Source organism: Tarenaya hassleriana, unplaced genomic scaffold (assembly GCF_000463585.1).
Source record: "Tarenaya hassleriana unplaced genomic scaffold, ASM46358v1 Cleome18, whole genome shotgun sequence".
Taxonomy (NCBI): domain Eukaryota; kingdom Viridiplantae; phylum Streptophyta; class Magnoliopsida; order Brassicales; family Cleomaceae; genus Tarenaya; species Tarenaya hassleriana.
The window spans coordinates 909,368-922,222 of record NW_010965216.1 but is presented as its reverse complement, the minus strand read 5'-3'; the positions used below and the strand labels follow the sequence as shown (position 1 = coordinate 922,222).

The 12,855-nt window shown below is 37.5% G+C and overlaps 2 protein-coding genes across 3 annotated transcripts; one reads left to right on the top strand and one right to left on the bottom strand.

The window, feature by feature from the left end:
- Window positions 1-1,413: 1,413 nt before the first annotated feature.
- Window positions 1,414-5,207, top strand: LOC104810385 (inactive GDSL esterase/lipase-like protein 25). Its single transcript, XM_010536668.2, has 7 exons — window positions 1,414-1,510; window positions 2,315-2,477; window positions 3,398-3,550; window positions 3,619-3,734; window positions 3,891-4,091; window positions 4,166-4,418; window positions 4,708-5,207. The coding sequence occupies exons 2-7, from the start codon at window positions 2,384-2,386 to the stop codon at window positions 5,088-5,090; spliced, it is 1,200 nt and encodes a 399-aa protein (XP_010534970.1). The 5' UTR covers window positions 1,414-1,510; window positions 2,315-2,383; the 3' UTR covers window positions 5,091-5,207.
- LOC104810386 (GDSL esterase/lipase ESM1-like) lies at window positions 5,178-8,676 on the bottom strand. 2 transcript variants are annotated; one of them, XM_010536670.2, is made up of 6 exons: window positions 8,369-8,676; window positions 7,629-7,747; window positions 7,320-7,520; window positions 6,915-7,188; window positions 6,855-6,860; window positions 5,178-5,611 (listed from the first exon to the last, which is right to left on the bottom strand). In XM_010536670.2, the coding sequence occupies exons 1-6, from the start codon at window positions 8,613-8,615 to the stop codon at window positions 5,364-5,366; spliced, it is 1,095 nt and encodes a 364-aa protein (XP_010534972.1). In that variant the 5' UTR covers window positions 8,616-8,676; the 3' UTR covers window positions 5,178-5,363. The 2 variants fall into 2 exon arrangements, with proteins under 2 accessions (XP_010534972.1, XP_010534971.1); XM_010536669.1 differs by lacking the exons at window positions 5,178-5,611; window positions 6,855-6,860 and adding an exon at window positions 6,372-6,817.
- Between the last annotated feature and the right edge of the window lie 4,179 nt (window positions 8,677-12,855).

The window sequence follows — 12,855 nt, the reverse complement described above, 5'->3', positions numbered from 1 at the left end:
CTGTAGAAAACCAAGGATTATATGCTCGTGTATAGACGCTTTGACCAGCTCGAGATCACTGGTTATTCGGATTCAGATTTTACTGGATGTGTCTATAACTTTCGATCCATTTCAGGCTATATATTTCTCCTTGTCGGTGGAGTTGTCTCTTGGCGTAATACCAAGCAGAAGCTCGTGGCATCTTCAACGATGGAGACGGAATATGTAGCATGTTACGAGGCATCCAATCAGGCACTTTGACTACGGAACTTTGTCACAGGGCTGCGATTTATGTGTGGTGTTGAAAGGCCACTTAAGTTATATTGTGACAATCGTTTCGCAGTGTTGTACTCTAACAATAACAAGAGTACTAGTTGGTCGAAGCACATCGGTATTAAGTATCTTGTTGTTAGAGAAAGGATACAAAGTGAGATTGTTTCGATAGAAAACATAAGTACAAGTTCCATGATTGCGGATCCGCTAACCAAGGGCTTACCGCCTAAGGTTTTTCTTGAGCACACTACCCGCATGGGTGTTATTGCGGATAAGAAAGTAGTGACTTAGTGGGAGATTTGTATCTATAGTTGTTTCTATCGTTTTGTATCATGACACACTTAAGTATTTAGTTCCAATAAAGTATCACTTTGTATCATTCAGTTTCAGTTTTAAGTTGAACTCGATTAAGAGGACCAGTTAGAGATAGACACATGTCGATCACTTTGCTTGGAATCTCTATGCTACGCGTCTATGCTCAGATCTATGTCATTCTTTTGTATCTATGTTGGTGATTAAATGTGGGTCTAGTTGCACCTTAAAAGCAATTATACTCCTTTGGTTCTGCATCGGTACATTAGATGGACGAGATTGAATCGATACCGGTATCGTGACAAAACATAAAGAGCACTCATTCGGTTATTCTATAATTTTCGGTTCATATACGGTCCAAGTGGGAGTATTGTCGGGTTTTTTATACTTTTATTGTGGACCGGATATGATTATTATGGAATAAGATTTGTTATGTCGGTTAAGTCCAATTAAATGTGATCGGGTTTCAGTTTTAACATATTGGACTTCGGTATTGAATCGAGTATAGGGTTTAATATATGCGTAGATATCGGTCGGTTATTATCTAATTTTATGATGGGCTAAATTGGATAATACCGAATAAGGATTTTGATTATGATCCTTGGTTCACGTGTACCGACTAATGTGGAGTTTGGTTTGGTTTTGGTTAGGAAGATTCTTTGAATGTGCACTACTCTTGATCAATTAAATAAACATTTAATTGATTGACTAATGAAGAAAAAGAATGACCGTTGATTTCTTGGCCAATGCATGTTAATGCATTTTTCATTCTTTTTTGTTATAAATAGTGCACAAATCTTCATTCTCTACACTATGAGGTTTTGACAAACCAATCTTAAGAATTCTCTATATGTTCTTGATTCTTATCCCATCAAAGAATTAAGAGGCTAAGGTACACGAAGAATCATAAGCTCATAATCGTTTACGCTTCCGATCATGTCTCCAGGTTCGGTTTCTGAATATTTGATCCAGTTTATTTCAATCCCGATATGCAATCACATAGTTTCAGATTCGGGGTTTATTAAAATTTCGGGATCTTTCGATTCCATCAAAAACACGTTAAAAGGTCCCGTATTGCTATATGTGGAATTCTTAATTTGTGCTTAAACATCAAGCTAAATATCGTGCTACAGACTTTTAATGAATATGATGTATTGGAAAATAGACATCATCATTAGTCTTAAATGATTCTTTTTGTTCCAAATTCCAACGGCGCCACTTGTTAGGTGAAAAAAAGTTAGAATTTAGCAATTAAAAATAACCACTATATACAACCTTTACAAAAAAATCCTAATATATGCATTTTTTTAACAATTATTATCATGCTAACTTAATATCGCTTAAGAATAAACAAACATAAAATAGTTTAAATGTGTCAGTTTATAGTTGAATACCCGTTTAATATATTTCGTGATCAATCTTAAAAAAAAATATAAGAGGCATAAATTTAAGATTTTTTTAATCTAAGAAAAGTAAAAACATGGAAAATCGTAATCCTATACCCGATTCTTTTATCATATTACTCGTGCAAATCCAATATATATATAAGAACATTTAAAACAATGTTGTTTTGGTTATTCTATAAAAATTGGATATTCAAATGCATAGTCTTTAAAAATTTGTTTGTTTGAGCAAAGGTTAAAAATTGGGTATTACAATTGAAGAATATATATATATATATATATATATATATATATAATGTTGAGCATTTTCATTTAGTTTTGCCAATATTTACTTTACCTTATTATAGGGAGTTGATCACGCGGGTACGCCGTGACTCCCAAATAAAAAAAAAAACAGAGCTTCCTCTGCTTCTCCAATGGCGGATCAGAACTCACGCCTCTTCTTTCTCTCCGACTTACTCATCAAAACCCTAATTCTTCTCCTCCCACTAATCCCCTGCCACGCCCAGACGCTCAATAATTATCCACCTTAAGTGGCATATCCTCTAGTATACCTGCAGGCCGTTTGGTCGACCTATATGCTAACTGTAATATCATTTGTGTGGGTTTGAGTTCACCCACATCTAGTCTCTTGAAGATCGACAATGGCATTAGGCTTACGCTTGCTCCTAGATCACATAGCGCATGTTCAATAAAGAGATTACCCAATTTGCAAGGAATGGAGAAACTACCTGGGTTTGCCATCTTACGGGGAAGATCATGCTGAAAAACGACACATCACTCTTTGGTTAATGCTACTGTCTCATTCTCTACTGTCTTCTTCCTAGCTAGAATATCCTTGAGAAATTTGGCATAAGAAGGCATTTGAGTGATTACCTCATGAAAAGGTATTGTGACCTCCAATTTCTTTATCATGTCCGTGAAACGCTTAAACTGGTTGTCCTCTTTTTGTTGCACAAGTCGTGAAGGGAATGGAACTGGAGGAGGTCTGGGAGGTGGGGGTACATACTTTGGTCCTTCCTCACATGTCATCTTAATTTGAGTATCTGCAGACTGAATGTTAGAGGTGATCACAGATCTAGAGTTAGAAGACTCACATTTTTCAGGAGTAGGAGGGACAACATCCTCAAGTTGCTTCCCACTTCTCAAGAACACTGCATTGCAGTGCTCTCTAGGATTTGTCTTGGGCTTCCCAGGAAGTGATCCTTGAGGTCGCGAAGGTATAGATGCTACGAGTTGAGCTATCTGGTTATCGACAAGCTTCAAGTGGGCGTCGGTCTCTTGTTGATGTTCACGCATCTCGGTGCGAATAGCTTCTTGACCCTGCATAAGCTGTGCAAACATAGATTTAAGATCGAGGGTAGAATCTACTTGTGGTAGAGGCGGAGACAGCGTAATTCTGCTGAGACTGAAGAGGTGCTGGGTAGTGTCGCTCTTCGTTTTCGGAGATGGCCTCTACGACGCCGGAAACAAGCAGTTCCTCGCCGGAGGCCCAGTTCCGGCGAACTCTCCGCCGTACGGAATGTCCATCGGAGAATCTACGGGACGGTGGTCCGACGGCCTCATCGTACCCGATTTCATCGGTAAGTTTCTCATTCCATATTGTTTCCTTTAGTTTACGTATGAAACCTAATTCTGGATTTCCTGGCAGCAACTTTCATGGGGATTCCACTAGTTCCTCCGATTCTTGAAAAGACGGCGAATTTCTCTCACGGAGCTAACTTCGCCATTGCTGACGCCACCGTTCTTGGATCTCCTCCAGAGACGGTGAGCTTCTTCTTTGCATGATCTGCATGTATGTGTGTGTGTATATATATATGGCCGCCATTTTTGCATAAACTTATCTTGCATGCTGAGAATCGAAAATCTCAGAATCTTTTTTTTTAAGGAAATCTCAGAATCTTGATAATGGTTTATTTTCAGATGACTCTTTCTCAGCAAGTGATGAACTTTTCGGGGAACAAGGAGAAATGGAGCGATGAAAACCGGTCCAAGGCCATCTACTTGTTCTACATCGGCGGAGATGATTACTTAGGGTTCGTAAAGGAAAACCCTAATCCCTCCGAGGCGGAGAGAGAAGCTTTCGTGAACCGAGTCATGACCGCCATTGATGCAGCTTTGAAAGTAATCGTCCTCGACCCATGGAAAGTTTACGCGATCTGTTTCTTCATGGATTCGTTTCGTGCTCTTGATTTCAGGCGATATATGGAGCGGGAGGGAGAAAGTTCTCGTTCCAGAACTTGGCACCTTTAGGTTGCTTACCGATCGTGAAACAAGAGAACGGACACGAGAAAGAATGCGTGAAGCTGCCGTCAGAAATGGCGGCGCTGCATAACAAGAAGCTGCTTCAACTGTTGGAGAAACTGGCTCGAGATCTCAAGAGCTTCCAGTTCTGTTTTTTCGATTTCTTTGGTTCAATCCATCGTCGGGTTCGAGTCCCAAAAACCTACAGTAAGTATATCACTGTCTTCTATATCAATTATATCCTATATTATATATATATATATATATATATATATATATATATATTTAGGATAATATTTTCGACTCAAATATGTCATATGGTGTCAAAGTTGATTTTGATGGATAAGGGTTAGATGTTTTAATTTTTTCTCTTTCTTTTTTGATAAAAGGGTAATTTGTAGTAACCCTATTTTCCGATGGAAATAATCATCCTAATTAACCCTATTTTCCGACGGGAATATTCGTATCTGTCATCGTTGCCATGTTGTTCTTGCAGCATTTGGAACAGGAAATGACGCGTGTTGCGGTAGTGGATCTCACAACGCGAGCGCTTGCTCGAGAAAAAACGTATGCACCGATCCAAACGAGTACGTGTTCTTCGACGGCAAGCACTTGACGCAAGCGTCTAACTCGCAGATAGGGCATCTGATATGGGCAGCAGACGCTGACGTCATAAGACCGAACAACCTGCGAGAGCTTCTTGTTCTTCCTCTGGACATTCCCGCCATCTTCGGTATCATATCAGACGCTAAGGTTAAGGCTCCTATAGACAAACGCAGCAACATCCATAACGTCTATGAGATAAGGTCGCTCGAATGGGGAATAGAGAATCACTGGTCGTACCAAGTTGAAGGAGCTACTTCCTTTTACACGAAATGATATATATATGGAGATATATGTATATGTATGAAGAACGAGCCATACCCTATGGAGTGTTTTATGCAATTTGAGCCGTTCAGAAGCTTATAACGTTAAAACTCTCTTTATTCATGATGATTGCTTGGTTTTGTTGTGATGGAGAATTTCAATTACATCCATTATTTTTTTTTATCCATCACATAGCAAAGATTACACAGCATCGACTCAGTTTATTTCTCTTACAAATTAAGCAGGCAGAGCATAAGGACGATGGATATTGTCCGCTTCGATCGACTAGTACTCGAGCATGTTCATACCGATGGGGTAAACGCTAAGCTCACGTATGGTCATTGGACCGACTATATCTTTGTCCGCACCAAAGAAGAGGTGAGCCATTTCCTCATTCGCCTTTTCGCTGTTGTGTTGGCCGTCGAAGAAGAGGTATTCCCTCGGGTACTCGCACAATTTCGAGTGAACGTTTATGCGGCCGCAGCCAAAAGCGTTGTGGGATCCGATTCCACAGCACGAGTTCACTGTGTTGGCTACAGAAAGTATATCTCTGTCTTCTATATCAATTATATCCTATATTATATATATATATATATATATATATATATATATATATATTTAGGATAATATTTTCGACTCAAATATGTCATATGGTGTCAAAGTTGATTTTGATGGATAAGGGTTAGATGTTTTAATTTTTTCTCTTTCTTTTTTGATAAAAGGGTAATTTGTAGTAACCCTATTTTCCGATGGAAATAATCATCCTAATTAACCCTATTTTCCGACGGGAATATTCGTATCTGTCATCGTTGCCATGTTGTTCTTGCAGCATTTGGAACAGGAAATGACGCGTGTTGCGGTAGTGGATCTCACAACGCGAGCGCTTGCTCGAGAAAAAACGTATGCACCGATCCAAACGAGTACGTGTTCTTCGACGGCAAGCACTTGACGCAAGCGTCTAACTCGCAGATAGGGCATCTGATATGGGCAGCAGACGCTGACGTCATAAGACCGAACAACCTGCGAGAGCTTCTTGTTCTTCCTCTGGACATTCCCGCCATCTTCGGTATCATATCAGACGCTAAGGTTAAGGCTCCTATAGACAAACGCAGCAACATCCATAACGTCTATGAGATAAGGTCGCTCGAATGGGGAATAGAGAATCACTGGTCGTACCAAGTTGAAGGAGCTACTTCCTTTTACACGAAATGATATATATATGGAGATATATGTATATGTATGAAGAACGAGCCATACCCTATGGAGTGTTTTATGCAATTTGAGCCGTTCAGAAGCTTATAACGTTAAAACTCTCTTTATTCATGATGATTGCTTGGTTTTGTTGTGATGGAGAATTTCAATTACATCCATTATTTTTTTTTATCCATCACATAGCAAAGATTACACAGCATCGACTCAGTTTATTTCTCTTACAAATTAAGCAGGCAGAGCATAAGGACGATGGATATTGTCCGCTTCGATCGACTAGTACTCGAGCATGTTCATACCGATGGGGTAAACGCTAAGCTCACGTATGGTCATTGGACCGACTATATCTTTGTCCGCACCAAAGAAGAGGTGAGCCATTTCCTCATTCGCCTTTTCGCTGTTGTGTTGGCCGTCGAAGAAGAGGTATTCCCTCGGGTACTCGCACAATTTCGAGTGAACGTTTATGCGGCCGCAGCCAAAAGCGTTGTGGGATCCGATTCCACAGCACGAGTTCACTGTGTTGGAAAACCCTAATCCACGTTTCAACACAAAATCTCTCAGAAAAACAAAACCAGAAGAAGGTTAGGGCTTTTTCGTTAATCCCAAGATGTAATAGAAACGACTCACTGTAGTTGTTGAAGATGGTGTCGGAATCAGCAACGGCTAGCCTCCGTTCAATGGCACCGTAGAAATCGAAAACGGTGTACTGAAAGCCGGTGTACGTTTTCGCTAACTCCGCTAACATCGGTCTGATTTTATCGTTGTGTTGCTTCGCTATCTCGTTAAGCTTCTCATAGCAATCTTCCCCTTCTAACTGGTGTTCCTGCCTCACGATCGGGAGGCAACCGAGGGGTGCTAACGTTTGGTACGCGAATTTCCTCGCTCCCAACGAGTACAACCTCTGCAACATAACACACATTGTGTTGGCCATGTTGTCGGTCGAGAATTTGGGTAGAAGAGATCGTTCTTGATGGATATGGAACCAAACTAGAGAAAGTTTCAAGAAGATAAATTATAAAGCAGTGGAGTTACGATGATTTCGGTCTTGATTTTGTTAGTGACCAACGTGACAAAAGCTTGCTGAGTGGAGGCGTCGGGGTTGGGATTGAGCTTGCTGAAGTTAAGGTAATCTTCTGTACCGATCTGGAACACGAAGATGGCTTCCGACAGGAACTTCTCGTCCCACGTCGATTTCATGTCTCCGAATTTCTCCACTTGCTGAGCTAACGTCATCTGAACACATTCACATCAAGAACAAGAACCAAGAATCACGAAATCTTGTGTATCAGCATTGATGACGACGGTGATGATGAAGAAGAAGAAGAAGAAGCAAAAGATTACAGTTTCAGATGGGCCGTCGAGAACGGTGGCTCCCCCGACGGCGAAGCCTGCTCCGCTAGTGAAGTCTGCGTCGTTTTGAAGCGCCGGTGGAATCGGGATGGGTTGGTTGAGAAATGTAGCTGCATTTCATTACGTTACATATATTCGTTTATTAGAATAGAATTCTATGAATAGTTTATACTTTGATTATAATAGTAAAATTCAAAATATGACTTTGCAAATCTTAACAGTAACGGCCAAAAACATTATAGCTGCGTTTCATTACATAACGTTTTTTTACTATAAATAGAATTCTATAAATATGTATATTTTGATATAATAGAAAAGTTCAAAAGTTTATTCCATAAATTATATCAACGACCATAACCCACAAGTCCCTCGATCGAAACCAAACTCTAATAGCATTGTACGAAATGTTTTGGACAGATGACTTAAAAAGAAGAAAAAAAACATCATTAGGATTAATGAGAGATTAATCTGTCTGAAAGTTTAATATAAAAAACTAACTAAATCCTAAAATAATGACACATATCTCACCTATTATCACCCATTACTAAATCTCAAGCATAATAATAGGTCCAATATTGACCAAATAAAATAACTAAATTAAAATAAAAAAGAAAATACAAGATTATTCTAACACAAAAAGCATTATATTATAAGACCGTGAGAGCAAATATATTGGGATATGGTTATAGGGTCTGAGTGAGATCAAATATTTTTATTTGGAAGAGACTAACCAATGAAATCCGGGACGACGCGACCGTCCGAGTAACGACCGTTGGGTCGGTCGGTGGATTTGCCGTACGGCCAGGTGGTGCTTGGAAGAAACTCTTTCGTCAGATACTTCTTGTTTCCGACATCGTAGTACGAATCTCCGATTGGAAACAGGCCGGACTTCGGTCGGATCTGGCCGGTGACGTGACTGGAAAGTGAAAAAGTCATTAATACCCCCAAAAGAACCACCAATTTACCACTCTTGGCCATTTTGGATAATCACGGAAGAAGTGACCGGAAAGTGAGAATAAGAATAATTAGCCAAGTGCGTTCCTCCAAGTTCATATACGTTCAGTTATTTATATGCGAATAAGATTATTAAGTTAAATATTTATGTGATTTTCTTATTTGTTTTAATTTCTTTTTAGTTTTAGGTTAAATAAAAATCAACATCTGTCGTATTCAATTTTGCAGTAGAGCCACCTTTACTTTTTAAAAAGATTATTAACCATTGGCTGATTTTAATTATTATATATCTACCACCGAGATAAAATTAAATTATTATGTATGTACTATTTATCTTTTAAAATCAATGTATTTGTCTTTCTTTTTCATTTTTTTAACTGTCTTTATTAATTTATTACGATATCGTCTTATATAATACAGTATATACAAAACGATCAGAATACTTATTAAAAATTAATCTAAAACATCCATAGAAATGATATTATCTGATACCATATAGAGTTTAGGAGTTTAGTAGAAACTAAAATTCATGGATATGTTACTGCCCTCACACAATAACATGCCCTCACACAATAACACGAGATCTTCCAACGTGTTTTGTCCTCACTTGCACACATATTGAGATACTTCCCACTAGATCACTCATCCTGAGATTGCTCCAGAGCTAGTACGCTTAACTTTAGAGTTCTCTCAGAATAGTCAACCAAAAAGGTAGTTGCACCTTGTTACTATGAGTAGTCCAGCTAATTCTTTTATATTATCTTAGATCGTAAAGTCCCACCCCAATACGGCCTTCGGATCTCTCTCATTCCGGTGTGTTCGATTCATCCCTATACCCCCTACCCAAAAGCTCATCAGGAGCCGCCCCTTGTCCGTGCCTCTGCACCGACGATCACTCCCTGCCCTCCTACGGTATCTGGGCTGTCACAGGCCCACCACCTTCTGTCTGGTTCGTCCTCGAACCACACCGTGCTGCGAGAGTGTCGGGTCTGATACCATCTGTAACAACCTGCAGTCGTTATGAATTATCGAAACTGTCCTCACACAGTAATACGAGACATTCCAACGTGTTTTGTCCTCATCCGCACGTATACCGAGATACTTTCCAGTATGTCATCCATCCTGAGATTGCTCCAGAGCCAGCACGCTTAACTTTGAAGTTCTCTAAGGATAGTCAACCACAAAGGTAGGTGCACTTTGTTGTTATGAATAACCCAACTAATTCTTTTATGTTATCTTATACCGTAGAGTCCCACCCCTATACGGCCCTCGGATCTCACTCGTTCCGGTGTGTTCGATTCATCTCTGTACCCCCTACCCAGAAGTTCGTCAGGAGCCACCCCTTGTCCGTGTCTCTGCACCGACGATCACTCCATGTCCTCCTACGGTATCTGGGCTGTCACAGTTCTAATCATAGTATTTGATGTTATTATATCCATAACATAAACTTGCAAAAAATAAAATTATGATTATAAGGGTTTGTGAACGATTGTTTCATTTTTATGTTTCGCGTTAGCGTTTACTGCGGACGCAGTAAATGCAAGGTTTAGGCCAGTTGTATAGAGGCGTTATGCAGTTTGCGTTTGCGATTGAATCGGGAGAGTGAAGCGGAGCTGTATAACAGAACCCTATAAGTTTTGGAATCCTATTTTTAAAGAATTAATTATTATTAGTATTAATTGTATATAATTATAAAAAGAGTAAAATAAATCTAAAATTTTAAAAATATATAAAACTATAAAATTAGGTGTGTTTCAAAATTTATTTTAATCATAAACTTATTATTAATTTAAATTTAACTTTAAATTAATTTCATAATTTCTAAAACATATTAATAATGCATTATAATATTTATTTTAAAAAATTAAAATAGGTCATTTGAAAAAAATTGTAATTAATATCATTAATATATAAAAATATTACAAAAATTCATTTATTATCATTAAATAATTTTTATTATATAAATTAATACCTTTTTAAAAGCATTAATAATTTTAAAATTAATACTTTTATTTTTTATATTATTAAATACTTTTTATTATATAAATCATAATTTCATTAACTAAATTTATAAATGAACAGGGTGTCGACAAAGTTTAAGTCGGCTCTGGATTGAAGGCAATATTAATAGAAACAAAAAACGTAAAAACCAGGGAAAAAAGTCTATGTATATTTTCAACCCCATTTATTATTTTTTGGAACGTATTCATATAGTGCTCAATTATTTGGAGGATAAATTCAATGTTTTTGGACAATAAACGAACATTCAACCTAGATAACCTAGTTTGGGTCAACATCTTCGTTAGTTCGAAACTGTCGTTCCAAAAGAAAAAAACGAATGGGGAGTCATTTTCATAAATTTGCACCGTTGCATGCATATGATTTGATTCGTTTTTTATTTTTATTTCACTTTTGTAGAATCTTTTTGGTAATCAGGTAATTTAGCATGATGGTTTCGTCGATATTTGTCCGAATACAGCTCGTTGATTGATAAATTATTATCTTTTTTTTTTTTAACTTTCAAGTTCATTGGATTTTCGATCCAACAAATCATCCGGTTCCGAAATCATCTGTTGTTGTCGGACATAAAATTTTATTTATCTAAACATTTTTTCTCATACCTGAATTTGAATCCAAAATAAAAATATATTTTGCATAATCTTTTATCACCAACAAACCACCCAAACTTGATTTGTTGTATATTATCAACCATTTAGACTCGTGTGTGAAATTTTTATATTAAAAAACCATCGTTTTATGATATTTAATTTTTTAAAAAAATTATATATATAGTCACTTTGTAGTGGGGTGTAAACATGAAATTAAGTTTTATATATATATATATAGTCCAAATACTCTTTAAACCATAAAATAAACATAAGACGATGGTTATTTTAAAATATTTGTCATTTCGTCGTGTTTGGCTTGATGGGTTCAACTTTTGCATGGATGTGAACACATATCTCGAAGATTTGTGCAGATTTTCTTTTTCATCCGACACATTAAAAAAAAAAAAGAAAGATAAAATTAATTATAAACTCAAAATACATGTCCTCTTCACTGCAAAGTAACATCACAGAATCCATGGTTGCAAGTTCCAAGTACTTGACGCATGTTACAATTTCCAAGTCTATTATTGTTTTCATTTTCAGGACGGATCACGGGATTAGCTCGCGATAAGTGTATATATATTTCATTACATGTTGAAGCATTTAACCATATTTTCACTCTTGTCTTTTTATTGATCCATACATGTGATTTATCTATTCCGGACGCTATCAATGCAAAGTTTTGGTCAGTTGTATATAGGGACTGTTAAAGTTTTACACACAGTAAATATTTCGGGATGACTATAAACGAACGATAAAAAAAAAGATATTAGCATATGTATAGGGGTATATTAGTCTTTGTCTAATCACATATTAGGGTTTTCTATGTATATGAATATAGATGTTAAACGAACAAGAAAGTGGGGGGAATTGTTTTCACATTAGTAACGTGACATGGTATCAGAGAAGAATCAGGACTAGGGTTTCGCTTGCGTTCTTGGTTCAATGACATGGATTTATATGAAAATTCAATTAGAGAGAACCATGGATAGAAAGAAATTTCACTATATAAAACGAGATACAAACTCTAATGCATTTTTGGTGTTTTTTTGTGTGTGTGTGTGTGTTTTTCCAACATAAATGATTACATATATAAGGTGATACATGAAATATGTCCGAATACAAAATATACAGTTATCATAAATTTTAGAAGAAATATATAATTATATCCAAACTCAGATTAAATAGTTATCATAGAGCCCAGAAAGAATACCAAAATATTCCTAAATGCAAAATGAAAATTTTGGGTCACAATTAAGACGTTTTGTGGTTTGTTCTTGCGATTGAATGCAATATTATTAGAAAAAGGGGAGTCTCCAACCTAGTGGTTAATGACAACCCCATCTACCAAGAGATTGTGGGTTCGAATCCCAGTTATGGTACTCCCCTTGAGTCGCCGGTCAGCTTTACGAAGTTAAGTTTAACTGCTCTGCGTGGTTTGCCGGCTACTGCGTAGGGCGGTGGGTTTTCTCAGGTCCGCGATACTGTCCTGATGTCGTTCTCGTCCGGCCTATAAACTGAGAGGTGTTGCGGTGTCCGGTGTCCGACCCGAAGGGTTGTAGGATAGAGGTTTCCATCGTAACAAAAAAAAATATTATTAGAAAAAAAATGTAAAAATCAAGGAAGAAAAAAGTCTTTGTATTTCCCTGCACCGC